The following is a 26,290-nucleotide window of genomic DNA, read 5'->3' on the forward strand; positions in this document are numbered from 1 at the left end:
AATCAGTGACCACAAATACTTCAAGAGCCACTAGAATCTGAACCCAGCTGAGGGGGGAGCAGCAGATCCTCTGAGAGCAACGGAAGTGTAAAATAGACAGCAGAGTCTATCAGCTTCTGCTCACTTGATGTTCAGAGCCTGGGTTTGAAGAATCTCTTCCACCCCCCAACCATAGCTCTAGGGTACTGGAGAGATTTACTTATCAAAGAATGCATGGCAACCCAAATAGCTATCCATAGGCTGCTGAGACCATTTGGTCAGGAAACTCAGAGGAAGCAGTCAATTCCTACACACTCACCATCTATGAGCAGGGGGTTGTTGATGTAGCGGGACACCAGGATATTCTCTTCCAGGGAAATCTGGTTCGGCTACAGAACAAGACAGCATCAATCCAAGAGTGAGGAAACCACAAATCCAAGGGCTGATTTTAACAAAAGCCTTTTAATTCTAAAGTCATTCTGTGCTGTAGAAACTGCTACTAGGGGAAAGTCTGGCCAATAACAGGGTATTTAGGGTAATCAGACCCTGATCAGAAGCTTAATCAGGGTGTTACTACATTTCCAAAGCACCTGCCGTCCCAGAGATCCCAAAGTGCTTTACACATTATATAAATTTAAAATTACACACAAGTGTTCTCCTGCATTAGTCTCAATAGCTGTTTAAGAGCTACACAGCAAGTTAGAGGCTGGAAGTCTCAAATGACAGTCACGTTGACTTCCTACTACTGTGATGTTAGGTATATTGACCAAGCACAGGATTAGGGGGTTCGCTTTCTTCTCAGGCATCCAGGACTGGCTATTGGTGGAGGGAGATCCAGGAATAGAAGGAGTAAATCCTGTGCCAAGATCTTAATTTCAGGGGTCTCCAGCATATCGAAGGAGGGAGCCAAGAGTGGGGGAGATGACCACCTCACACCTTCAATCTCTGTGGTCAGCTCCAGGGCTGTTACCCAACTACTCACCCTGCCTAGCTGAGCTCCCCTTATCCCAGTGTCAGATAGCAGTGAGGCTGCTGTACTGACATGGGAGCTCATGATAGGAAGCTCCATTATAGATCTACAAATAAATACACAAAGCCCTGGGCAACCAGATACGCTCTTCAGCAACACAGGCACAGATCACTGTCTGGGGTGGGAAGCTGTGTAGCTTGCAGGAAGCAACCTTTTCAGGAGACTTACTCTTCACTGTCTGTAAATCCCTCTTTCCGCCCCTTGCCACTAAAAATGGTCCAGATTAGTTAAGATTCTTGTCCCAGTTTGTGAAGGAGTCAAATCTAATCCACCTCCCTGTCTTTCATTCACTTGTGTCTGGAGATCCACACTGCTCCTGTTCTGGCCAAGGGAAATCTAAGCTAACTAAAGAATCAGAGAGCTCAGGCTCTCTTGGTATGACACAAAAATGGCAGTGTGTTTTATTCTGGATCAGAGAAATAGTTGAGAATTTATTTTTTTTAAAAACACTTTCCATTAACAGATTCTAGAAAAAAAAAAACACTCCCCGTGTTGAGGTCACACTAAGAAAAGGGAAATCTATGGGCCAAACCAGCTGACATACTGCTGGAATAGATACAGAGAGAGATCCCAGGAGGGCCCTTTCCTCAGTTCATGGCTACCTGCCCATCACTTGAGCATGCACTCCCTCTCCTTCAAACAAAGAGCAAAGCTGAGTGCAGCTCTGGAAAGAGTTACTTCATGCACTTGGCTAGCTGCTCCCTTATTCCATGGGAAAGGATCCAGGTAGAGGACAGATGAGGCAACCTGGTCCCTTTGCTGCAGGGACAGAGGAGGGAGTAAGTGAACATAAAGCGACTCAGCAACCAGCTTGGTAGTATGCCAGGAACATTTGACCCATTAGTGCCTAAGGCTCAGAATCCCCTCAACCTCTCTTGGCAATTGAGTCTCAACTGGAGCCACTAGTGAGAAACTGATTCTCTGCACAGCACGCAAAGGGCAAGGCAACTACTACAGCCAGCACATTGTGCTCAGAGCATCAGCCTTCGAGAGGCCTGGCACCATCAGCACCATGAATCCCAGAGCCCTCTGTATTCAGAACAAAGACCTCTCCCTACCACTGGGGGATTTCACTTTGATGAAAGTTACTTAACTAATTGGGGCGATCAAATGGCCATGGGAGAAGACAACTTAGGGCCCGTGAAGGTAAGATGTACAATGATGAATATAGGATCCAGCTCTCCATGTCTGACAGCCTGGGAGCCCCACTCCTACAGCTTTCCCCTCCCCCCCCCCCCCCCCCCCAAGGCAGCCTTCACCATTAGGGAAGCCCAGGATGCAGCTGCACAGCAATTCATATTGCATCAGGAACAGTCTTCTGGTTACTGCTGCATCTGAGACTTAAAAGGCATGTGTTGCAGGACATGAATCATGGAAAAAATAGGATGCTGTGAGGCATGCCAGCTGCTTGGGGGGTGCTGATCACCTACCAGAAACAATGGTGCTGAAACTGACAGCAGTGTCACCGGCTCGTGAGATTACCATGGCACTTGCCAAAGGGTGAAACTAGGAGGGAATGGAATGCAGCATTATCTGGGGAAGGTCAGCATTCTGCTGAACACTTACATTGTTGATCAGGTAGACACCTCGCCCCCTGGAAGAGGCCACAGGTTTCACTATCCAGGGACCCCTGTCCTTTGAATAAGAACCTAGTCAAGAGAGAAGCATGAATCTGAAAAGTCTTCCAACTTTCTGCAAAGGGCTGCCAGGGTGTTCCCCACAATGGGAACTCTTACAGAGCTTCTAACAGTTCTAGCATGAACGAACAATTCCTTCACTTGTCCTGTTTTTCCCTGTGGTGTCAGAAAGCCCCAAAATGCCCTCAGTAAGCCTGATCACTTAAGCTGGACACTGGCTTCTCTTCTGTCTGGTATTCCTCCTGGTGCTTCCCCCTCCCGCTAGCATTCCCAGATGTTAGCCAAAGATGCTATGGTATTGGTCTACAGCAATTCTTAAGGATAAGCCCTCCGATGCTCAGACCCATTAGTCCTCAGGCACTAGGATCTTTCATCTGTAGCTGATAATGCTGAAGGGCTCAGACCTCACACTGAGGCCATGGACTCAGCTAGGCATGGGGTAAGCAACACTCATAGGACAGGGATGACATAAACAAGCCAAAAAAGCCTGTTTCCAGTAGTGTTATTTTAGCCTCCCTTCCCTGCAATTTTGTTGTTCACAACACAAGCTGAGTTGTTTCTCTCAGGGGCCCAAGCACAAAACTGGATAAGAACAATCCCCTCCATACACCTAATTACTCCCTGGCTGCTGTTCAGGGGCTGGGCATTGCTACCCAGTCACTTACTGCAGAACTCCTGGTACTCTGTTGGCAGAATGAAGGTCTGAGGTAAGATGTGGAATGTCTTGAACCCATGGGTATATTGCATGCGACTAACATTCTTGTACAACCGGTCTTTCCGGGTCAGTTCATATGACCTGAAATTACAAAAGCAGCAGCTGCGTCTTCTCAATGAAGCATCTCTCAGCAATCAGTGTCCTAGCACTGAGGGTTTAGCTACTAGGGCTCTCGGCTCTACCAGGGTATGGCTACGTTTGGAATTTCAAAGTGCTGCCGTGGCAGCGCTTTGAAGTGTGAGTGTAGTTGGAACGGCAGTGCTGGGAGAGAGCTCTCCCAGCGCTGCATGTAAACCACATCCTTTACGGGTGTAGCGTGCAGCCCTGATTACACTGACGCTTTACAGTGCTGTATCTTGCAGCGCTCAGGGGGGTGTTTTTTCACACCCCTGAGCGTGAAAGTTGCAGCGCTGTAAAGTGTGAGTGTAGCCATGGCCCCAGAGAAACCTCAATCCCAAACTGCAGGATCCCCTTCTATTCCAGTCCAGTGTCTCCCTTTAGCTTTGCCAATATCCCTCAATCCTCATCTGCAGCACTCATGCTACTCCTGTCATTAGCCTCCCAAGGCAGAGACTGACCCGAACTGTAGTTTTAGTGACATGGACAAACATCTACCAGGGCCTACAAAGAACCCACCCAACCCCCTTCAATTGTGCACCAAATAAAATGAGATGCCCAGTACCTGGGCTAGAAAGGCAAGTGCACTAAACCTAAGTGCGGTCTGTCTATTGCCAGAAAGGAATGGAAGATAGAATATGTGGCTCTGTCCTGATGCTCTGGGATCTGTGCATCACCCACCCCACACATTACTTGGAGACATTGATTTTCAGACACTAGTGAATTTGTTCAGCAAAGCTCTTACCTGGGGAAGTGGTTAACTTTCTGAATATCTGAGAGAGTGCGCAGCAGGTAGGGCTTCAGGTGGGATCCCGTCCACATGAGGTTATAATCACTACTGTTGGGGTGTACCTGAGGATGGGACAAAGCCAAGGACAGATGAGACAGACCATACTACCACTAGTAACAAGCACTCTGCCCTCTACTTTGAGGGACCTGGGAAGTTTCTAGCCTAAGCGTCCCATCTACCCCCTCATGGATTGGTCACCATTACAGTTTGTGATATTTCTAACCCAAGGTGTTAGACACTTTTGCTAGGAGAGCTATTAAATAGCTGTCATATCCCAACCCTAGATACAGCTGTTGGGAAAAAGCTATTTTCATAAGCAGTCTAAATCCATTTATAAAGCATTCCGAAGTCCCGAAGTCCTGGGAGACTGAACCCCAATCCATCTCTTAAAAGAACTCACTCACAGGTACCTGCTGAAATACCCTTGACTGTACACAGGGTGTCGATATAGAACCTGGTAGGTGCTAGAGAATGATAAGTATTATAAATGCATCACCACACATGCTCCTGCCTGCTATCTTAATGTGTGAAATGAGGCTCCAAAAGGGAGAAGAAAATTAAACAAGATCAACCTGTATTCTTCCAGCTAAGGATACTTCGAAAACTGGGTTTACAATCAGAGAACAGAGCACCCCTGCAGGATGGTGCAATTGTGTAGTGTTCCCTGATAGATTGGCTGAAGGTTAAAAGCACCACAGGCCCAGGATCATGTGCTATATTTTGATTCAGAAAGAAGCTCAGAATTTCAACCTTTGCAGCACGTGTTCTAAACTCAGTGGCTCTCAATATCCTTTAGATCTGGTGCACACACCTCATGGAATCCATGGGCAGTCAGAATGCTGCGCACCAAGCGGCTGTCTGTTTTCACAATCTTATAAGACAAGCGATAGCGCTCTGTGAAGAAGGCAAGAGATGGAGTTAGTGACAGCAGCTGAGGTACTGACAGCCTGAGCACTCAACAACAGCAAAGCAAGATACATGAACTCTGCACCACTTCAAGAGGGAAAAGAGTGCCACTGCACTTTGCACATTGCAGTTATACATTTTATTAAAGCTAATGTTTAAAATCCAATTTACACACGTTAAGAGGGAAGGTACTGTACATGTGGGGTCAGGCTCAAGTTGTAACCGATACCTGTAATCCCTCCTAAGGTTCACAGGATCCATACATAGTACATAACCAGCAGAGACGCAGATTGGTGTGTGAGAGTTTTTAAAACATCAGTGGATAATTGGTCTCAGGTACGCCACTCAGAATGTATTTAGAGTCCAAGTCAGTATTGGTGTAGTGAATAAGTACATGAGTGGGGTGCATCCCTTGGTTTGTCAGGGGAGGAAGTGGGTTATTTTCCTGACTGGCATTCTCAGTTACTCAACCTGATACTGAGGATGTCCCGTGATGTGCTTTGTGTAGATGTCTCTGGACCACCTGATGGTGTCGGACACCATGAGCAGTCTCATGAGCTGGGCGTAGCGCTGACTGACTCCACATGCTCTCAGCACTGGCTCATTGTGGAGGTCCCATGCCACCAAGGCCTCCATGACCAGGGCGTGAATCTGGACCTTGTAGCCCTGGGCTTTCAGGGTGTCGGCCAGCAGGGTGTATTTCAGCACCTTCTGAGTTCAGGTTGCGAGGAAGGCCAGTGACCTGTTTTCAAATGGCACCGTTATGTCCACCACGAGGACCTTCTTTTCCATGTTGGTCATGACGACGTCAGCTCACAGTCAGCTGTCTGTCCCAGGAATGGCAGAGTCGACGGCGATCTTCCCCAGGGATAGCAGGATGGTTTTCACCAACCAGTTTTGGATGGTGGTGTGGTGGTGCCAACAGGCTCCAGAGTGGTGTCGGCATCCACACAGGATGTGAAGTAGGGTCTTGTTGGAGTAGCCACACTTTGCATACTGCAGTTATATTACATCCCTGATGAGTCTCTAGATGCAATAGCACTTGGCAAAGCACAGGGTTACACAAGATCCCTGTGCAACTCCGAATGGAATAGCACATGGTGATGCAGCATTGGATTATACCAATCCCACAGTGGTCAAATATCTGCCTTTAGTCAGTCCAGTCTCTTATGACATAAGAGGTACCATTTGTTCTCAGACTTTCCAGATATTTGATTGCCAACAAACCCCTGATTTCTTTACAGCTCTCTTCATAGGCTCTTTTGCAACACTTCAGAGTGTTCTCAATATCTTCTGCACACCTCAAAATAGGCCCATGCAGCCAAGACTGTTTGGTTCATGCCACAGGCCTCACCTCCCCTGAAGCACCCATTGGCTGCGGTTCCCCATTCCCAACCAATGGGAGCTGTTGGGGGTGGTGCCTGCAGGCAAGGGCAACACAGAGCCTTCTGCACCCATCCCCTAGGGGCCGCAGGGAAGTGGTGCCAGGTACTTCAGGGAGCCTGCCTTAGCCCCAAGCACCACAGGAGTGGCAATCCCATGGGTTGTAGTTTGCCCACTCCGATCTAGAGTCTAATACAAACACAGGTCAATGAACCATTTAGAGGCAACTAGGTCCAGTCCAGAACCAAGTGTCTCATTCAAGGGAGAACGGCCACTCTTCACAACTCAGGCCTCTAGCTGCAGAATATTTTCTAAACAAGTGGCTGTCAGCATTGGCTTGAACAAGAAAATATTGTTACTAGTCCCAAAACATGGCCAATCCAGATAGTTTCTCCTGAGATTTTTTTTCCCCCCCTCACCTCAAAAAAGGAGGAAGGCACCTGCTTAGAGGCTACACAGCCCCTCTCCTCACCACAGCAAGCCTAGAGTTGGCACAGGTAATTGCACCCACCTCCAATCAGTCGAATGTAACTGTCCTTGGTCAGAATGGCTTCTGCATGAAACACCAATATGGGGATCCTCCTGCAGCCGCCAGTCCACATGATACATGGGTGATCCCTGCAACAGAGATGGTTAACAACATGAGAGCAACTGAGTCTCATGGGTATACAGTGGATTACTCACTAAGAAGGAGTCCTGGTTTAGTCCCCCCCCCAGCAGTGTCATACATTCCTAGGCTTGCACACCAGCCTGCAAGTGTGATATGCAGGCAAAAGTTAGCTTAAAGTATGAGTAAATCCTAACCCAAAACCTTCTTTTTGCTTTGGTCCAATCCAGAACAAAGCAGGTCTCATTCAAGGGAGAAAGTCAACCTTCATAACAAAGGCTTCTAGTTGGGGGATGTTTTTCAGACAGCATTGGCTTGACCAAGAACAAGAACAACCCGTGACCAATTCCAACACAACCAATCCAGACAGCTTCTCCTGACATCCCTTCTTTCCCGCTTTCATTTTACCTTGGGCTTTTATATTTAATTGATATGACTAGCTGGTTAATTAACTTGCACAACTTGACCTCAAGAGGAGCCTCACCCTTCTGCGCTAAAGGTCTCAGGAATCGCATCTCTACACAAAGCATGAGCCACACCCAAGGACAGAGGAATACAGCACTAATACCAAGCAAAGCAGGAGCCACTCCACTGTATAAGGATTGCATACCAGAGCACTGCTGCCCTGCTTCAGGTCTGTATTCTCAAGCGCATTAAGTGCACTGTTCTGGCATCCTGGGCTCAAATTAAACAGGAATCACACATTGTTCTACACGAGTGATGCTATCTACACCCTCTTTTTAACTTGTGTCAAAGACAATAGGATTGCAGCCCAGAATTCCACAGATTGTCCATGGCCACTCAGCAGCCTATGGAGACTATAGGTGCCAAAATCCAATAACCTATTTTGAGCCAAGCAGCCAGGCCACATTGCATACTGGGAACAGTGGCCTCTATTAAAAGGAGAGAATAGTTGCAATCTGTGCAATTTGATCCCAGTTCAGTCCAACCCTTAGCTGTTCGGGTATAGCCCCTTTTGTACCTCAGTCTTGCTTCTGCTTTTTGGTTTTGCAGATTTTTTAAAAAAAGTTTTTTTGTTGAGGTACTTAAACACAGAACACTACAAGACAAGCCTGGCAACAGGAATATAACTTTAAGATTGGCTTAAATGACAGTGCCCTGTTGTTGCCTAGCACTGGCCACATCTCACTATGCAGTGTCAACATGACACTGCCTTAAAGCCCCAGACTATCACAGTGCAAAAACACTGATGTTTGTATGTGTTCGAAGGCTCAACACCAGGAAGGAGCACCATATCTATCAGCAGATCAGGGACTGGATTTTACCTGCACTGAGATTGCCAGTTCCAGGACATGGAAGGGAAAAGCCTGCAACAAGAGTTGTAAAGACACATTCACCAGACTTGGCAACTTATGAATCCTGATTGATACTGAAGTTGTGAAATTGCTTTATCACAGAATGCTCCTCTGTCCATATCCAGCATGGACTGATAACCTATAAAATGTCCACATCAGACTAAGGACAATAGTAAGTACTTAACTTAAACAACTGTAGTCTGACCAGATAAGAGATATGCTCAGCCGGTTAGCTGGGACTGGGAGAAAGTAATTCCCCAACTTGTCTGCAAGGAGTGGGAAAGCGGAGAAAACTTGTTTTAGAATCTTATACATGGTGTCTGCATTTAACATGTTTGTCATAAACAGATAGTTAAGGGTTAATAGAACAGGAGTACTTCATGTCTCTTTTGCCTGTAAAGGGTTAACAAGTTCAGTGAGCCTGGCTGTCACCTGACCAGAGGACCAATCAGGGGACAGGATACTTTCAAATCTTTGAGGGAGGGAAGTTTGTGTGTGCTGTTAGTGTTTGGTTGTTGTTCACTCTGGGGGCTCAGAGGGACCAGACATGCAACCAGGTTTCTCTCCAATCTCTCTGATACAGTCTCTTATGTCCAGAATAGTAAGTACTAGGTAGATAAGGCAAGTTAGGCTTATGTTTGTATTCTTTATTTGCAAATTGTATTTGGCTGGAAGGAGTTCAAATTTGTATTTTGCTGAAAAGATTTTAATTTGTACTTGTATACTTAGGCTGGGAGGGTATTCCCAGTGTCTATAGCTGAAAGACCCTGTAACATATTCCATCTTAAATTTACAAAGATAATTTTTACTGTTTTCTTTCTTTAATTAAAAGCTTTTCTTGTTTAAGAACCTGGTTGTTTTTTTATTCTGGTGAGACCACAGGGGACTGGGTCTGGATCCACCAGGGAACTGGTAGGGAGAAAGGAGGGAAGGGGGACAGAAAGTAATCCTAACAGAGAAAATTAACCTCTCTCTCTCAGGGAGAGTCTGGGAGGGGGGGGAAGGTGAATTTTCCTGTTTTAAGATTCAAGGAGTTTGAATCACAGTAATCTTCCAGGGTAACCCAGGGAGGGGAAGTCTGGGGGAGGCAACGGTGAGGGAAAGGGTTTACTTTCCCTGTGTAAAGATCCAGAAGGACTGGGTCTTGGGGTCCCTAGGCAAGGTTTTTGGGGGGGACCAGTGTACCAGGCACTGGAACTCCTGGTTGGTGGCAGCGCTACAAGTACTAAGCTGGTAATTGAGCTTAGAGGAATTCATGCTGGTACCCCATCTTTTGGACACTAAGGTTCAGAGTGGGGAATTATACCATGACAATGTTATTCCTACCACATGTGCCTTGAAGATATAAACTGTGGGCCCAGAACACCAACCCAATTGGAGTTCTGAGAAAGGGTAAATCTGAGGGGTCAGCACTGAGTCTAGAGACTGGGCAAGGGACCACCTGACTGCACCTCTCAGGCGGGAGTGCTAGAAAGAAGATCTGCATCCTAAGAGTGTACCCAGAGATCCTAGGACAGTAGCAATGGCAGGTTTCCATTCAGAGTAAGTAATGGAAATACCCAGGGATTCAGCAGTCTTGTGACTGCCAAGAGGGGGCACTCCTCTGGAGCTGTGACAAGACTAAGCAGCTGAAGAGAAAAGCAGCACAAACCATTGAAAGCTATTATGTAAATAAAAAAGGCACAAAAAGCAAATTTGTCATTCTAAGCAGATAAAGCTCAGAGTCCTAATAGCTCACTGCTAAAGGAAATCAAACATGAATAGTTATAGAAAAGCAAACACCCTGGGAGGGTGTAGAACATCTTCCAGATCTACATGGATCAATCAAAGAAAAAAGACACATACAGAAGGGTGGATATGCACAGCATGTAAGATTTTTGGCATTATCTGTAGCTTCTTCAGATGCATGCCAGAGCAATGTTGCTTGTTTTGCCTGACTAACACCCTATTAGGTGAGGTTAAAGCCCAGGGTCTGAGCTGACAACACTGCAGCAGATACCAGCTAGTTTGCTAGGCCTGCGTCAGACTGTGTACTAGGAAGTGAATATTCAAAGTACCTAATGTAGCCTTACCCCTGGAAGCATTTACTCTTGCTCACCATAGAACTCAGTCCAGGATACATGACGACTCAGTGTACTGGGTAGGAAGAGAGCCTCTCACCTCCAATTCTTGCTTCAAATCCTACCCAGGTTGATAGTGGACCCCAAAAATCTGTTCAGATAATATGCAAAGTTCTCACAGTTGTGTTGGTCCCAGGATATTAGAGGGATAAGATAGGTGATGCAATATCTTTTACTGGACAGACTTCTATTGATGAAAGACAAGTTTTTTAACATGCACTTCTTCAGACCTGACCTGAGGAAGAGCTCTGAGTAAGCTCTAAAGTTCAGACAATATGAAATAAATCCATGGCTTCAATGCAATTTCCACTAAACAGGGGTCTACATCACAAAAACCACCAGCACAATTGTCCTCCCTCCACCTTTACAATCTCAGGAGAAAGGCCGATAATTGAAAGAACCATAACATCTGAATTCTGTTTAGGGCAGGGGAAGGCACAACTGTGTGAGGTACAAAGGATTCAGTGTCCAAGGGCTCCTTTTTAGAGCAGTGGGCATTATACAGGCTTCTCTTGCTTGTGCCCCGGCTAGATCCCTGTGACCTATACACACTGCCCATCTGTTTTTATCATTCTTTGAATCTGTTGAATTCTGAGCTTAGTGGTCCTTCTCTCACCTACCCACCAACCCAGTATTAAAATAGGCTGCCACTTTTCACCAGTGATAAACTTTAAAAAAACATCATTCAGTAATATACTTGTCTGTACCCTTGGGTTAAAACTGCATAGAGAAGTACCTGTGTACCTTCCCCCGCTTTCTGCATTTCTAGACAGAGGTGCACAAGAAGGCTCCCATATGGGCTCCTTCTCAAGACTGAGGTAAAGCAGTAATCTGTATGGGCCCCCTCCCCACTTGGGATAGAAAAGTTTTCCTCATAGACCATCATATGTATCAGACCAAATGTGCTGCATTTGAAAGAGAAACAAATATTGCCTTTCCCTAAATAAAGGCAAGCCCCATCCGTGCTCCCTCCCCCAACTAGACCAGACTATTCATGCCTGAGCCCTCCTATCTGGCCCCAGAAACCTCCCACCCACACTTTATTGAATTCAGTTGCTCACCCAAGGCCACTGTGCAGCAGCAACAAATCTGTGCACAGGCTAGCACCTTACATAAGTGGGAATAGAGCCAAAACAGCATGAAGAGGCTTTAGGTTAAGCTCTGCCCTGAGGATTTGCAGTGAGACCACCAGGGCTCAGACTATCCTCCAAGAAACTGTTTACATTCATCCCCAGCATGACCTTGATCATCTGGTGCAGACATTGTGACTGAAGGACACAAACTTGGGCCCTGTTACCCCTTCCCTGGGATGCTGGAGGACAACTGGCTAGCTCAATTTTGTCTGGAGCAATAGGTAGAGGCCCTCTGTATAGTCAGCTTGGGGAAGCCTTTGCCTCCAAGTCCCTGCTATGCTGAGAGTGATTTTTGAGAAAGAAGGGAACCCAGCTTGTTAAAGCAAACTCAGCTAATGTGGGAGCAGGATACCATTCGGGAAATGGACAATTCTGGAGCACCACAGATGGAAGGAGGTGCTAGACAAAGCTGGGGATTAGGGCTGACAAGAACTCAAAGATGAGTGGAAGTAATATGCTTCCTATTAAGCTTAAATAGAACATGGCAGGCAAGAGCACTCAAATGCCCTGCATTACACAGCAGGCTGCGCTGCAACTCTGTGCTCCCACACATGAAAACCAAAGCAAATGCAGCCAGCAGAACTGGGGCTACCCAAATTTTCCTGAATGGCACCAAAGAGAATCCACCCCAGATGAGAAAGGGATGCCAGTGAGTCATGAAAGAATGTACTAATAGATAGAAAGCCAGAAAATGAGTGGAGCAAGAGAAATCATAGAATATCAGGGTTGGAAGGACCTCAGAAGGTCATCTAGTCCAACCCCCTGCTCAAAGCAGGCCCAATCCCAGATAGATTTTTGCTCCAAATCCCTAAATGACCCCCTCAAGGACTGAACTCACAAGCCTGGGTTTAGCAGGCCAATGCTCAAACCACTGAGTTATCCCTCCCCACAGCTAAGGCCTCATCCCCTTCCAGAGGCTCCCTTTCTACAGGAAAGGGGTCCTTCTAGGCTTCCCAAAGCAAGGAGTTCTGCACCTATCAACATACCATGTGACCCTCATCCTTCTTTATTATTAAAAGCCCAAGACCCACCCCAGCTATTTCCCTCCTCAGCACACAGGAGGATGCGGGGACAGAGGAAGGATATGGAGACAGAGAGAATGCAGCTGTCACACTAGATAAGTAAATCTCCTCTAAAGACCCCAGTACATTCCAGGTGAAGCATAATGAAGGTTCAGGCACAGTATGTTTTTACTTACTCTGGTCCTTCTTCCACCTCTTCCTCCTCTGACGACAAGCCAGTTTCCTCCAGGTCCCGAGCCATCCCAACTGGCATCTCCAATGGGAGTTTTCATGCAGCCCAGTCACAGTGGTCTCTTAGACCCTTTCATATAGAATCAGTGGATCTAACCAGTGCAGCTACCTGCAATAATCATCAGAAGCATGGGTGTATGACTGAGCAGAATAGCCTAGACACAGAAGTCAACTCACCACTACCTCAACTGTTTCCAGTACACAAATCTACATGGGATATAAACTCTGCTGCTACAGGGCATAAACCAACCTACTTGCTGCCAGAAGGCAGGAAGAAACTTCCTTAACAATCAGGTCTTGTACTTTCCTCTCAATCATCAGAGGTTCTGGCCACTAGTCCGGGACACTTGACTGCACTCACTGGAGATGGATAGCACTGCTAGTTTTTAGTCACTGTGCTACTCCTTTGGGGCCTTCAACCATCATGAAGAATCCCCTGAGGACCCCCTCCCCTCCCCCCATCTAACAGCTCCAGTGCAGGAAATCCCAGGCTAGTTGCCAAAGTGTCATTGGGCTGACTCAGCACCCCAGGGGAGAAAGTTACTTTCCTGTGCACCTGATTCAGACACTAGCTGGAAAAGGTCTGGCTATTTCAGCACTTTCTTCCTCAATGACTTTCCTTACAGGGATATGCTTTAGTCAAACCTCTTCAGGCTTTACCACCTAGGAAGAAGGGGCAGGGGGAGGGATAGCTCAGTGGTTTGAGCATTAGCCTGCTAAACCCAGGGCTGTGAGTTCAATCCTTGAGGGGGCCATTTAGGGAACCGGGGTAAAAAGCTGTGAGGGGTTGGCCCTGCTTTGAGCAGGGGGTTGGATTAGATAACCTCCTGAAGGTCCCTTCCAACCTCATGATTCCAGGACAGCCACGCCGCCTGCTGCCGACCCGCGTTGGCCCAGGTCCTCTGGTCACTGCCCGTGCAGGAGCCTCCGACTCTCCCCGTTAGCCCGGCCAGAAGGGTCGGTGAGGCCTGGGGGCACCACAAGCTGCTTGAGAGAAGGGGCTTCCCAGGGCAGTGGCCCCGCCCCACTACGCCCGCTCACCCGACCCCACCTGCCACCAAGGGGCCCGGCCGCGCTCCGGGGAGGCACCGAGCCCCGCCGAACGCAGCCGCCTCAGGGCTAGCGAGCCCGGGACACCAGGCTTCCGGGCGGCGGCCGCAGCTTCCCCAGCCGCTGGGAACCCGCGTGACTGTCAGGATTCTCAGGGATCGCGTCGGGCGCCGCCTGCCTTCCCCTGGTACCAACAGCCTCGTCTTCCCGGGAGGGGGGCTGAGCTCCGGGCAACTCAGCCCTGGTGGCCGCAGCTCCTTCCGCCTGACGCTTCCCCGGTTACTACAACAACCAACAGGCAGGTAACCGCCCCAACTCCCTGCTGCGCAGGCGTCAGCAGCACCCTCCCTTCGCTCTTCCAGCCGCGCAGGCGCAAACGCTGCATTGCGCTGCGCTCCCTCCTCAGCAAGGCGCAAGCGAACACCTTGCTCGCGCCACTTTCCGCTTCCGCTTCCGCTTCCGCTTCCGCTTCCGCCTCCTCCAACATGGCGACCGATCAAGCCGAAATGTAGGCTGGGCCCATATTTTACGTCTCCGCGCCTCAGGGGCGGAGCCTCCTTAGTGTCTTTGATTCGTGTAGTGACGTATCAATCCACATGGCGTGTGAGTAGCGATAGGTCTAACAGCCAATCAGAGTAGGGGCATGGCTAACAGGGAACCAATCAATGCGCAGAGCATCCAGGGGCTGGGGTGCTCCTGTATAGAGGTGGGGAGTCGCTAGGGCTGCGAGTAGGTGTCCATGAGGGCTGGTCAGAGGATGTGGTGCTGGGGTTTGAGGGAGATCGTGGGGGAGCGGGGCTGGGCTGGGCGTGGATGGGCTCGGGGGATCTGTTGGGGAAGGGCGATAGGGAGGTGATGGGAGTCGGGGCGGAAAGGCGTTGGGGGACTTGTGTGACAGATTTGGGACAAGAGGAAGCAAAGTGGGTTGAAGCCCTGGGACAGTGGAGCGAGGAGTGCAAATCCCTACACTGGCATTGGCGAATACGATGCATTAATGGGGGAGTCGGAGCCTTGATATCATGGTGGTCATTGCCCAGCTTTGCCATACAGGGAGCTCAATACACTATCGATTTTGCAGACGTGTGTTTGGGGTGATGTGGCAAGGTGCAGCTGCCAATCAGGAAGAGGGAAAGGTGGAGAGGATGCACCAAAGGTGTATGAACAGGACCTACTTGGTCAAGTTTGGCCCAGGACCCAGACAATTAAGTGACCTCTCACAGTGAGGCAGCATCATACTTTTCCCTCCCCTTTTGATGGACATACAGATTTCTACCTTTGCATTATGAGGGATGTAGTGCAGGCCTCATCTGGTAGGGGCAGGTCTCTTTATGGGAATCTGTGGGAAGAGAAGGGGACTTTCTGTGGAAAAGCCTGGACTCTGGTTTAAGTGGAAGCATTCTAGGGGGTGGAATCCATGTAGTTTCCTTTTGTGATGCTGATCTCCTGCCTTTGTCCCCAGGAGCAGGTACCAGAGCATGATGAGCCGTTTTCTGAATGTGTTGCGCAGCTGGCTGGTCATGGTGTCCATCATCGCGATGGGAAACACACTGCAGAACTTTCGTGATCACAGCTTCCTCTCCGAGAAGCTGTACACGGGCAAACCCAGCCTTGGTAAGGAGCCCAGGTTGCCCTTCCCGCCCATCAGGAGGCATTACCATATCAGCTATACCTCATGTATCAACATCCTGCCCCAAGTCCTGGAGGACTTTTGTCCACATCTCAGAAGTGAGCCACAATTTGGGTCATAACCTCTTGTGAGCCATATGCTAGCCATAACTCTCAAGGGCAACCAGCACCATCCCCTCTTCAACAGTAAGCCCTTATCTTCTCTGGAGAGTGCCAACCTGTCTCCACTATACCATCTTCTACAGCCTTAGGTCACCTGCCAGCCAAGATCTGGAACCCTTTCTCCAGACAGGTGGGCACTAGATACGACCCTCTCACCAAGCCTGCAAATGCTGCTATTCAGCAGTTCCAGGCAGCAGAGAGTAGACAGCATTGTTCAGCATCCACAACAATGTCCTTTTAACTCCGTGATCTTAGTACGGCTTCTTCAGTGGTGGAACCAGCCATCCTTCCTTTTCCCCCTTGAGGTCTGTGGTTTCTGGAAAGGGTGCATGGTTCCCAACAGCTTCAGAAACACCTACTCAGCTGCCCTTTAATCATCTAGGAAACCTTGTTATTCTCTCCTACTTGCTGTGGATGTAACTGCACTAGCTGGGAGGAGATCTCATGTTCTTCCTTCTCTCCACCAATTTGCCCAGCCTGCAGAGATGATAGCTCATGGGAGGCAACATTCATTTTCCTCATCTGTTTCTTCTCTGCACAGTGAATGGTCTCCAAGCTCGGACCTTTGGCATCTGGACTCTGCTCTCATCAGTGATTCGCTGCTCCTGTGCCATTGACATCCACAACAAGACGTATGTAAGGGAAACACCAGAGAAGGGGTGTCCCTTTTTCCCCATAATGTTCACTTGTCACTGCTATAACAGCTCTTTCCCGTCCTTTTATGGGGTAGCTCTGGGGGTTGTCAATAGCTGCTTCCTGAAATCCCCTTATTGGGCCCCTCTTGGGGTAGGAGTAGACAGTCTTCCCTTGACACACGTAGCTCAAGATGGGGGATTAATTGCTGCTCTCTCAGTATCCTTTATGGGGTAGCTCTTGGAGTAAGAGGTTTAACTACTGCCCCTTGAATTACAGGAGGAAAGGCCACTCACTTGAACCCAACTCTCAGATCAAGCTAATAATTACCAGATCTGACATGGCCTTTTAAGCCTTATAGTGCAGGGGTTCTCAACCTTTTTCTAAGGGCTCAGCAGGGGTGGGGAGGCTTCAGGGAAGGGGCCTTGGGCATAGGCATAGTTTGACTTCTATTTGGGGGCAGGGAAGAGGCAGGTGGGGCTTGAGCCACCTCCACATGGTGGAGTCCAGTGAGGTAGTGCCACCTCCACCCCCTGACTCACCTCAGCAGGCCACCCAGCGGGTCTGGGTTCGGGGGGGCGGAGGCACAACCAAAATATATAACTCAAAGGTGGGGAGCTTCGCTCAAAATGTATGAAAACAGCTTAGGGTGCAGGGAGGGGGTAGCTAGGGTCTGGGTGCAGGCGCACGGTAACTCGGAGGATTTGCTAGGGGCTGTAGGAGGGCAGCTCAGAGTGGAGGTAGGGCATCACTTGGGGCTGTGCGCAGACGGGGTAGCTCAACTTGCGTGGGGGATGGCTAGGGGCTGTGTGCGGGCAGGGGGTAGCTCAGGGTGCAGGGAGGTGAGTACTGTGGGCTGTGTGCGGGCAGGGGGGTAGCTCGGTGCATGGAGGTGGATACTAGGAGCCGTGTGTGGGCTGGGGTAGCTCAGGGTGTAGGGAGAGGGGTATTAGGGGCTGTGTACTGGGAAGATTATCCTGCAGTCCCTGTTCCCAGAAGGGTCTGCCAGCCATGGAGCCAGGTCTCCCCAGCTGGGGGGCTCTTACCAGCTGCCTCTACGGGAGCAAAGATGTCTGGGAACTGAGGAACAGCTTCAACCTAGGGCACCAGCATGAGTGAAAGAAATGCTGCTGTTGCCTGTGCCATGCACCAGCCAGAGCAGCAGCTGTCCCACACTCCCTGGCTCTGGCTTCGGCTTCCTGCCTCCGACCTGGCCAGGGGGCGGGGAGAGGAGGAGCATGGGAGGTGTGGAGCTGCCTCTGGGAACTGCTTTGATCTTGCGCTGCAGTTGGGGGCAGGGGGCAATGCCCTCCATGTCACTAACTCTGTCCATGCACTCAGGGCTTCTGCCCCACAGGGAGCACCAGGGCTCGGGGCTCTGGGATTCAGCCCTGTGCCTCCCTGCTTCAGCCCCACAGGGTGGTGCCAAGGATCAGGGCTTCAGCCACAGGACCCAGCAGCCCCCTTGAAAGGGTTCATGGAACCCCTGGGGGGTCACAGACCCCTGGCGGAGAACCGCCGCTATAGTGTTTCTGATCCTCATTCTGGAACCCTCAGCCCGGTGGCCTCATTACCCTGGCGATATTGGGAGCTTAGCAACACTGCAATCATACTGGTGCATGGTGCCTGTTTGCCAGTGGCTGCTCTGTTAAGGATTATATGGCAACTTATCCCAAGTCACGTGTCATGCACCCTCTTGTGGGGCTGAAGGAAGCACATGTACATGGGTTGTCTTGATTGGGGCCAGCATCAGCTGGTGGTTGTCTTTGTAACTAGAGGGGATGGGCACCAAAGCTGGCTGTTTATTCCTCTGGTAATGGAGGAACTTCTGACTGGCAGTAGTGACAGAGCAGGATGACTTCCATATGTATCTCTAGTACACGCTGGATGAATGACTGTGTGATGGAGAAGGGAGGCTGGTGGTTCCCTCTGCTGGGTATATTTGTAGAGGGGTGAATTCAGGCCAGTTGGTTATGTCTAGGAGTTAGGGGACTGCTGGCAGTTGCCATGGGAGGGGCACATCCTGACCAGCTGGTTGTTTCTTGTAAAGGTTTTGTGTTCTAATAGAGTCTGCAGCAATGCAGTTGCTAGAGGGCAGCAGAGCTCAGGTATTACATCAGCTTAGGTGTTCGATTTGCAGACAGCTCCAGGCCAGAAACAGCCCAAATCAGCTTCTCTTCTTGTATCATGGAGTGCCTCCACCATTCCCCAGTTCCTTGTCCCCTCAAGTTCTTACCACTCCCCTTGTGCACATACACACGCCTTATCCCCCTCTGCCCCTACAATGGCAGTCTGTGCACGTCTGCTTAATGATGCGCTTGATCTCCTCTGCTTCAGTGAAACTTGCCTGCAGCTGGACCCCTTCCTGCAACATCAGATGGTTCCTGTGGTGCCCCCTCATTGAACAGCTCTGGGACAAGGACCTGATGTTGTCCTTAAAGGCTAAGTTCCCAGTGCCACTGATCTCCTCTGAGACATTCTATCATCTCCTCTGTACAGATGGGCTGTGTTTTCTTCCCAAAAGTCCCAGGAAGCTGGATACTACCCTAAGCACTGGCCTCCTGGAGCTGCCTCCCACTCCCATACCCACAGGGGTAAGGGCACTGCCTCCCCAACCTCTTTCTCAGCCCAGTCCAGCTCTGTGCCTCAGACTGACCACTTTCTCTTTCCAGTGCACTGCGCGCTCCTGCCCCTCCCCACTGACTCCACGGCATCTCCTATCCTGCCTGCCTACCCCTGCTCAGTACTCCCAGATCAATTCAGGTTTCCTTTTAAAGTGCCATTCTCCTGCAAAAAGCTCTAAAATGCCATATGGGCCCCATGTTTGTGTCACATTTGCTGTTTACAAGTAAAAAGATGTTTTTTCTTCCCATTTCTTCTCAAAACTCACCCTGGGCTGTGAGAGTCAAGCGAGATGCTTTCCTTTTTGCACACCATCAATAGCGAAGGTTCATCAGGACAAATTCTGACCTCAGTGCCATCTGTGCTACCCCATTCTAGCCGTCTGATGTAACAGATTGGAACTTTAGCAGAATCTTTTACTATGATGCATTGGCTGGAAGAGAATCCAACTAATTCTCTCTCAGCTTGCCTAACAGGAGTCAAAAGCTGCAAAGACTTATTTCAGTCACAGAGAGGTGTGCTGGAGCAATTTTTAGAGTGGGGGTGCTGATGATGGAAACCATGTATTTGGTGTTCGTTATTGCTACTTCAAGATGGGGGTGTGGCAGCACCCCTCGTTCCAGCACCACTGATCACAGAAGTTGGCAGCTCTGACTCCACTACCCCGATAGGAAGGGCCCAGCAAATGAGAAGGGGCCATAGGTACATAGTCACTTTACAGAATAAGGAAGGGTCTACATTAGGAAATTATCAGATCTTCCCAGAGTTCCTCAGCTGGAGTTGATAACTGTTTGGGTTTAGTGTAGACAGGACCAAGCCCTTAAGCCCTCGTTACTGAAAGCATCCTACACTCATCTCTAGGCCCCTTCCTTGACAGTAATGTTTGCACTTTCAGCTGCCATTTTAGCCCTGATTGGCCAGGATTAAGACAGTGTATTGTCAACAACAGGTAACTTTCACCATGTTAAAAAAGCTCTAACACTTTTGTGGGCACAAGGAAGATCTTGAGAGAAAATGCTACAGGCACCAAAGAGGCTGGGAAGGGACCTGTCTGTGGTTTCCCCATCCTGCCCCTACCAGGCTGGAATTGAATCTCACTCCACAGTGTGAGGATGGACTGGGCTGGCTCTCCCCATCCTGCTCTTTTCCTCTCCCTGCCAGGCTTGCGCCTCCACTCCACGCTACCCACTAACTGCTCTCTCTTCTCTTGGCAGCCTCTATCACATCACACTCTTGACCTTCCTCATAGCCATGGGCCACTTCCTCTCTGAAGTGTTTGTTTACGGCACAGCAGCCCCCACGATTGGTGTCCTGGCACCCCTGATGGTGGCAAGTAAGTACAGCTCACTCTGTGATTCCCCTGGGAGCTAGGAGGCTAGGGTAGAGCTCAGATGAGGGGGTGGGGAGAGGTAAAGTTCCCTTCCTGTGGGCAGTGTTTCTGGCACTCACTTGCCTTCCATCTGTGTCTCAGGTTTCTCCATCCTGGGCATGTTAATTGGGCTGCAATACCTGGACATGGATGCAGTGTCACGAAACAAGAAGAAAAACTGAAGCCAATGGTTGCACATAGGTTAGAATCACCTGCCTGCGGACTCCACATCTTTCCTGCCATCTTACCTCCCTGGTCCCCTCTCTGCTTCTCTAGCCCCTGGCCTCCTGCCGTCAGATCATAGTTTGACTTCTCATTAAGGACTCTTCATTAGCAATTGATTTCAACTGTACAGGCAGTGTTTTAATGGTGACCAGTGATAAAAGCCCAGCCCCAAGCCTGCAGGGGCTGTCCCACTGTAGGCATTGCCTGAGACATCCTCAGCTCCCAGGCTGGCAAGAGGACCACTTCCCAGCCATGCCCAGCACAGTTCTGCCCCCGCCACAGGGCATCAGCAGGGAGGAGGAGTAGAGCCACCCATGATCTGCTGGAGATCCCTGGAGGAGGAGACACCAAGTCCAGCCCCTGGTGCCGCGGTGTTTTGTTGTGTGTCTATGTTCATGGGGCAGTTTGTAATAAACAGTAGAAAACTGTGGAGGTTGTAGAGTGTTGCCTTCTACTAGAGAGAGGGAGGGAGGAATGGAGACCCAGCCTGAGTGACAAGGAGCAGCCATCTTTAGCCCACCTCAGCCTGGAGGATAGGTCAGCCCTCCTACCTCCTTCCAATCTCCTGCTCCACAGCCTGATTGCTCACAGTGTACGGACATGAAGTGCAGTGAAAATCTATTGCTGCTTCTTCCTCTTCCCCAGCTTATGAGGGAGAATGAAGTGAACCCAGCTGTTCCTTTACTTCTTCCAATGTGGCTGTGATCCAGCTCCCAGCAGAGACTGTGTGCATAATGTACTGCTTGTGAAAGCAGAGAGGGTCTGGTCGAGGCCTAAGATGGGGAAAGCAGGTGGTGGGAGTTATCAGGGCAGGGGGGGTCTGTGCAGAAGAGGGAGTGAGGATATGAGAGGACATGGGGGAGAATAGGCACTAGTAAACAGACAATTGCTTCAGCTCTCTGGGGCAGGAGCCCCTGCCCCATTCAGTGGAACCACCACAGCAGTTCCAGTGAGAGGGAATTGTGTAGGGAGATGTGTTAACCACATAATGCCCATTGTGTACCATGAAACTGGGCCTGTCCCTCTGCATTTCCATTAGTGGGCTCACACAGCTGCATGGTATGCATCATCTTTACAGCTCTGCCAATGGTAGGCTCCCTGTGAGTAGATTACTGATGGACAACTGTCAGACAGCTGCACCAATACAGCTATTAAATACAAATTATATTTAAAAATACAAGGAATCCAGTGAACATTTTCCCAAGGCCTTTTGATATCACATAGGCCTGTGCCACTCCCACAATCCCCAAAATTGTATTATAATAAATCAGGGTAACCAGTGGAGGAAGGCCACTTAGAGGGAAGACAATACTGGTCCAGGGGCACGCTCCGCATTATCAAGCATCAGTCTAATGGCTCCAAAACTACAGCCTACACAGCACTTACTGGTGGTCCTTAGAGATAACGGATCATGTGCTGACAGCTCTCCTTGTTTCCAGCTACTTCAGCAGATGTCCAGGCTCTTTATTGAACAGAGGCACCTGGAGGCCTGCAGAAGCAGATGGACATGAAGAGGTCCCAGCCTAATTGCTGCTTCTAAAGGCCATGGCTACTGAAGAGAGGCAACAGGAACTGCTTCCACCAAACCAGGGGCCTGAGCTGCCAGCCAGCAGCAAGATAGGATGCCCAAAAATATATTGAGTGGAACAGGGGACCCAGAGGACTAGGTGGCTGTGAAATGTGCAGCTGGGGGGGAAGGGGCAGAGGAACAAAACAGATGGGAGGGGAGATAAAATGGAGAGCAAAGGCAGCGAGGATGATTAATTTTTCCAGGACACTTCAAAATATCTATCACTGTTTTCCTAATCTTTTCTATGTGACTGACTGCTGGAATTGCTAGGTGGCTCTCACCCACTGGAGGAGGGGGGCATTGATCATAGGGAGGCAAACTACAAGACTGCAGCTGGGAAGAGAGATGAGGTCAGTGCTCATGAGTGGAGGAGCAGGCAACAGCAAATGGTGGGGCTGATGGTGAGTGGGAGGGGAGTATCCACAAGCTACTCAGGTGATGTGGTTCCTTATGAAAAAAGGTTTGGGATGCCCTGTGCTAGAGCAACCTTAGCCTGCCTCCCACAGCTAGCTGGATGAGAGGAGGGGAAGTGGGAGCACAACTTGTGTCTGTACCAGCAGAAGGCTCCCACAAAATGTGTATTTTTATAGCACCAACTTTGTGCTTGTGTAGAGTGCTTTCCAGCCAAGGAAGGGGACATAGTCCCTGGCCAAAGGAGCTCACAGTCTAACTCAGTAGTGTTGTCACAGTAGCCCTGAAGGCTGGTGTCAAGCATAAGGTAGGCTATACCCTGGTGCACTTTGCACACATATCCTAGTGCCAGGCCTTGGTCTCTAAAGATGTGAGTGACAGTTGAGCTCTGCCCAGGGCACAGATTGGTGTTTCCCCAGTTCTCTTACAAATTTTTACTCTACAAAATTTCAAAAACCATCAGGGAAGTTTGATTAAAATAGAAAATCACATTAGTCCACAGACTAAAAATCTGGGCTAGGAGGTCCCTGTACAAAAATGGGAACTGACCACAGTTATCATGCACTTTGCAGAGCCTGGGGAAGCATCCTCACACTATGGCCAGGTGAACCACCTGCTCCAGTCACTATGAATACAGGGCAGACCCATCACTTCCAGAGCAAGGGTCACAACTCAGAGCAGGGCTGGTCACAAAGCAAGTGCTGTCTAGTTCTCTCTCCACCAAGAGGTTCCTTCAGAGGATGCACTTGGCCACCCATCGTACACATCTTTGGAAGGGGAGATGAGGGCCACTTGAGGAATGCCACCTTAGGCTCCAAATACTGAGTGCTGTGTTGGAGTCACAGAGCCTGCTCCTCTGAGCCCCAAGCAGACAGATTTGGGGCTCGTGGCTCCACAGAAGCTTTCCCGCTGAGCAATAAGTTCTCCCACAGCAGGACACAGAGGTGAAAGCAGACTGATGAGAGAACCCTGGCTGATCTGTTCCTTCCGATGGCTCCATGAGCAGCTTTCTGGACTCCGGCCCTGATGCTGCCCCCAATGCCATGCTGTGCAGGTACCAGAAGGATACTACAAGTGACAAAGATGGGAAGGGGGGGGTGTGGTAGGCAGTGTCTCCCAGCTCTGCCACCCCTCCCCTTCACAGCTTTGATTCATCAAGGACCACAGGAGCAGTGCTGTCCCCAGGCACCTCTTCCAGCGCTTTCTGCAAAATCAGAGAAAAGGGGCATGGTTAGAGCACCAGATGGCTAGGGCTGGGCTTCAGTGCAAGCCTTGGAGCCCAAAGGTTGGGGTACTCCTGAGATCCTCAACAAATCATGCATGAGAGTTAGACATGTGCAGAGGAAAGGAGAGGGCCCCAAGGAAAAATAGCTAAGACCATCCTCTTTAGAGTTTAGCTAAGATTGCACCCTCATCCCAGGCAGCTCCACTGCTCAGGTGAGGGGTGTTGGAACAGGCAGAGCAGGGGCCCCTTTCCTCTTGGGCAGCCCCCTGGGCTATTGTAAATACATAGTCATGGCAGCATTATGGACCTGAGGTCTTGCCCCACACAGCCAGCTCAGCTAGAGGAAGGACTTCGCCTCCACTGCAAATGAAGCTTCCAAGTGGGGAAGTGCAGAGCAGCATTTGGGGGAAAGGGAGGCAAACTGCGCCCTGTGGTGGGGGAGAAGCACTAATGAAGCAGCATACAGTGTATTTAAACAGGACAGGAACTTCAGCACCGGTGCTATGGTCTCCCCCTGCCCAACTCAAAGCTGAGTGCTGACACTGCTCGCCCTCTCCCCACCCTACCCCCCATTCAGGTCTCAGGGCTGGCACCTCCAGCCCGTCTTCAAGGCTTAGCGCTTAAATAGTATATTTCTTCACCAGAAGAAAGAAAACAACTATATTAAGCCTTTTAGAAGAAAAATTTAGGCTGCTTAATTAGAAAAGCTCCCTGGCCATGAGGTGGAAGGGCTGCTGGGGACAAACCACCCAACTAGTTTTAAAATAGAGCTTTATAAATTTATGAATGGGATTGTATGACAGGGTTGCCAGCCTGAAGCAGCAGGGGACTGGACTTGACCCAGGAGGTCCACTCCAGTATTATGTTCCTATTTCCCTAGGGAATGACTGGCAGAGCCAGAACTCAGCCCTTATGAGACAACCCCACACCGGCTTAAAGGAAAATCCTGCCCCCCACCCCTCCAGCAGCAGTCTTCCTATGCCACCCTGACCTTTCAGAGTTGCTGTAACAGAATCGTAGGCACCTGTCTTTACTACTGTAACCCTTGCTGCTGAATGTGCTCCTGGTGTCAGCCCTTCAGTTACAACAAGAACTTAACCACCATTGTTACATAAGGCCACTCACTGAATTTTATTGGCTGGGAGTGGAGCCTTCAATGGGCCTGCACTCTGGACAGAGAACAGAACTCAAGAGAAACGGTCCTGTTCAACAGACTGGCATTCAGCACTATGCATAGTCCCTGGAACAAAGCTTCCTGCTGTACAGCTGACCCTGCTTCAGAGGGGCTAATGCTAAAGTGCTGCATGGAGACACTGCTGCATTGTCCTACCCAAGTACACCGGACACGTCAACATCCCACAAGCGCTGGACACGACTTTAGCCTGGAGAGCCCTCCTGGGCCTGTCTGAAAGGAGGTCTCTTCTTTCCTTGTTAGTCTGGAGTGCTCAGGGAACGAGAGACAGGCAGGTACTGTAGGCTGCTGCCCTTCAGAGTGGCATATGGGTCTGGGCCCTCCCTTCTCTCCCCACATAGGTGTGTTTGCTAGGCCAGCATATTAGACCTAGAGGCAAAAGTGGAATCCAGCTTCTCCCCATTCAGGAGTCAGAAGGGCAGCTGCCCCATAAGCCCTTTACCACAGCCCTGCCAGTAAGAGATCCCAGTATGTTCCACTCAGAGCTACCCCAGGATTCCCTTCTAGGCACCCCCCTCTGCACCATTTAAGGCAGGCTCTACAGGGCTCCCTGAAGCAGAAACAAACCAAAGAGGCCTTGGTGCTTCAGGACATAGCAAGTACAGGCAGAGTGGGGTAGTGCTAAGCAGTTATCTTCCTGCGGAGTGAGACAAGTCCAAGCCAGGAGTCATGGTCAGAAACACAGGAAAGAGGTTCTCATCTCTCCTCAGTTCAAGAGAAAACCAGGCAGCTTAGAAGCAAGAGATACAAACATAGCTTTATTTTGTGTAGTATCTTTCATACAAACTGCAGCCCAGAAGGTTTTACAGAGTTAAATAATAATAGCTCAAGGGGAGTAGAGAGATCAGGAGAGCTTCAGAAAGGCAGAGGGCTGCAAGGATGCTTTTCTAGACAGCAGGCACTGCAGAGGGGAAGGCTCTTACATCAGCAGTGAGAAGAGTGTTGGCAGGGAGAGAAAAGGCCAAAGTCAGATATGCTGAGAGGTCAGCAGAGTCGAGCTCTGGGAGCTTGGCCAGGGAGGCCTTTGGTGATTTTGAACTGGGGCTTTAAATGAACAGGGAGCCAGTAGAGTCTGAAACCAAACCCATCACAGCTTCATCCCCACTTACCTTTCACCTCTTCTTGAGCTATAGGAACAAAGGGTTAGTAAACCTGCAAACACACATGGCTACACAATCTTGGGAAAGGGAAAAGGCAATGCACACAAGCAGGCACATGC

At 49.7% G+C, this 26,290-nt stretch overlaps 3 protein-coding genes across 9 annotated transcripts in view; 1 reads left to right on the forward strand and 2 right to left on the reverse strand.

The window, feature by feature from the left end:
- The window catches only part of TTLL5 (tubulin tyrosine ligase like 5), a 254,241-nt gene extending 239,794 nt beyond the window's left edge, over positions 1–14,447 (reverse strand). The window contains 8 exon segments of the mRNA XM_030559099.1: positions 299–368; positions 2,576–2,658; positions 3,312–3,442; positions 4,224–4,330; positions 5,080–5,162; positions 7,069–7,175; positions 12,932–13,095; positions 14,038–14,447. Of these exon segments, the coding sequence (XP_030414959.1) occupies positions 299–368; positions 2,576–2,658; positions 3,312–3,442; positions 4,224–4,330; positions 5,080–5,162; positions 7,069–7,175; positions 12,932–13,008 (658 nt within the window). The 5' untranslated portion in view covers positions 13,009–13,095; positions 14,038–14,447.
- Positions 14,448–14,555: 108 nt separating this feature from the next.
- Positions 14,556–21,101, forward strand: ERG28 (ergosterol biosynthesis 28 homolog). 6 transcript variants are annotated; one of them, XM_030559104.1, is made up of 4 exons: positions 14,556–14,637; positions 15,496–15,647; positions 16,366–16,456; positions 20,551–21,101. In XM_030559104.1, the coding sequence occupies exons 1-4, from the start codon at positions 14,633–14,635 to the stop codon at positions 20,750–20,752; spliced, it is 450 nt and encodes a 149-aa protein (XP_030414964.1). In that variant the 5' UTR covers positions 14,556–14,632; the 3' UTR covers positions 20,753–21,101. The 6 variants fall into 6 exon arrangements, with proteins under 6 accessions (XP_030414964.1, XP_030414966.1, XP_030414965.1 ...); XM_030559106.1 differs by lacking the exon at positions 14,556–14,637 and adding an exon at positions 14,662–14,742; XM_030559105.1 differs by lacking the exon at positions 14,556–14,637 and adding an exon at positions 14,685–14,765.
- Positions 21,102–21,171: 70 nt separating this feature from the next.
- The window catches only part of FLVCR2 (feline leukemia virus subgroup C cellular receptor family member 2), a 58,478-nt gene continuing 53,359 nt past the window's right edge, over positions 21,172–26,290 (reverse strand). For both annotated transcript variants that reach the window (XR_003999968.1, XM_030559102.1), the window contains one exon: positions 21,172–23,858. Coding sequence is in view for 1 of the 2 variants with exons in the window: in XM_030559102.1 (XP_030414962.1) it covers positions 23,793–23,858 (66 nt within the window). In the remaining variant the exon portion in view is untranslated. The remainder of the gene's footprint in view (positions 23,859–26,290) is intronic.

Source organism: Gopherus evgoodei, chromosome 4 (genome assembly GCF_007399415.2).
Source record: "Gopherus evgoodei ecotype Sinaloan lineage chromosome 4, rGopEvg1_v1.p, whole genome shotgun sequence".
In the NCBI taxonomy this organism is placed as follows: Eukaryota; Metazoa; Chordata; order Testudines; family Testudinidae; genus Gopherus; species Gopherus evgoodei.